Source organism: Neomonachus schauinslandi, unplaced genomic scaffold (genome assembly GCF_002201575.2).
Source record: "Neomonachus schauinslandi unplaced genomic scaffold, ASM220157v2 HiC_scaffold_1782, whole genome shotgun sequence".
In the NCBI taxonomy this organism is placed as follows: Eukaryota; Metazoa; Chordata; class Mammalia; order Carnivora; family Phocidae; genus Neomonachus; species Neomonachus schauinslandi.
The window spans coordinates 1-463 of NW_025410472.1; the positions used below are offsets into that span (position 1 = coordinate 1).

At 74.3% G+C, this 463-nt stretch overlaps 1 protein-coding gene across 1 annotated transcript in view; it reads left to right on the forward strand.

Moving 5' to 3' along the window:
• Positions 1-6: 6 nt before the first annotated feature.
• Positions 7-463, forward strand: part of LOC110582885 (cathepsin D-like) — a 7,387-nt gene continuing 6,930 nt past the window's right edge. Inside the window, exon 1 of the mRNA XM_044912404.1 lies at positions 7-102. Coding sequence (XP_044768339.1) covers positions 35-102 — 68 coding nt within the window. The 5' untranslated portion in view covers positions 7-34. The remainder of the gene's footprint in view (positions 103-463) is intronic.

Genomic DNA, 463 nt, shown 5'->3' on the forward strand with positions numbered 1-463 from the left:
CCCGGCGCTCCGCTCGGACCCGGCCCCCGCCACCATGCAGCCCCCCGGTCTGCTGCTGCTCGTCCTTGGCCTGCTGGCTGCGCCCGCCGCCGCGCTCGTCAGGTGAGGCCCTGCGCCCCCGTGCGCCCCCGGTGCCCTCCGTACGCCCCGCGCTTTGGAATGCAGCCGTGCCGCCCGCGCGGCCTCCCCCGGGGCCCCCGCCAGCCGGCGACCCTTCTTCTCTACCGCCATGGAGTCAGACTTGGGGGGACAGGGGGCTGCAGGAGGGAGGATGGCTGAGGCCCAGGCTGACCGAGCCTCCCCAGGACAGGTGGGATTGCGGTGCCTGCACTCAGGGCCCACCGTGCCGAAGCCAGGAGACCCAGGCGTCCTCCGCAACAGCCCCTGTCCCTGCGAGCCGCTTTCCCGCTTGGCTCCCCCCTTGCCCGCTGTGAACTGGGCGTGGTCGCGCTTGGTCTGTGCC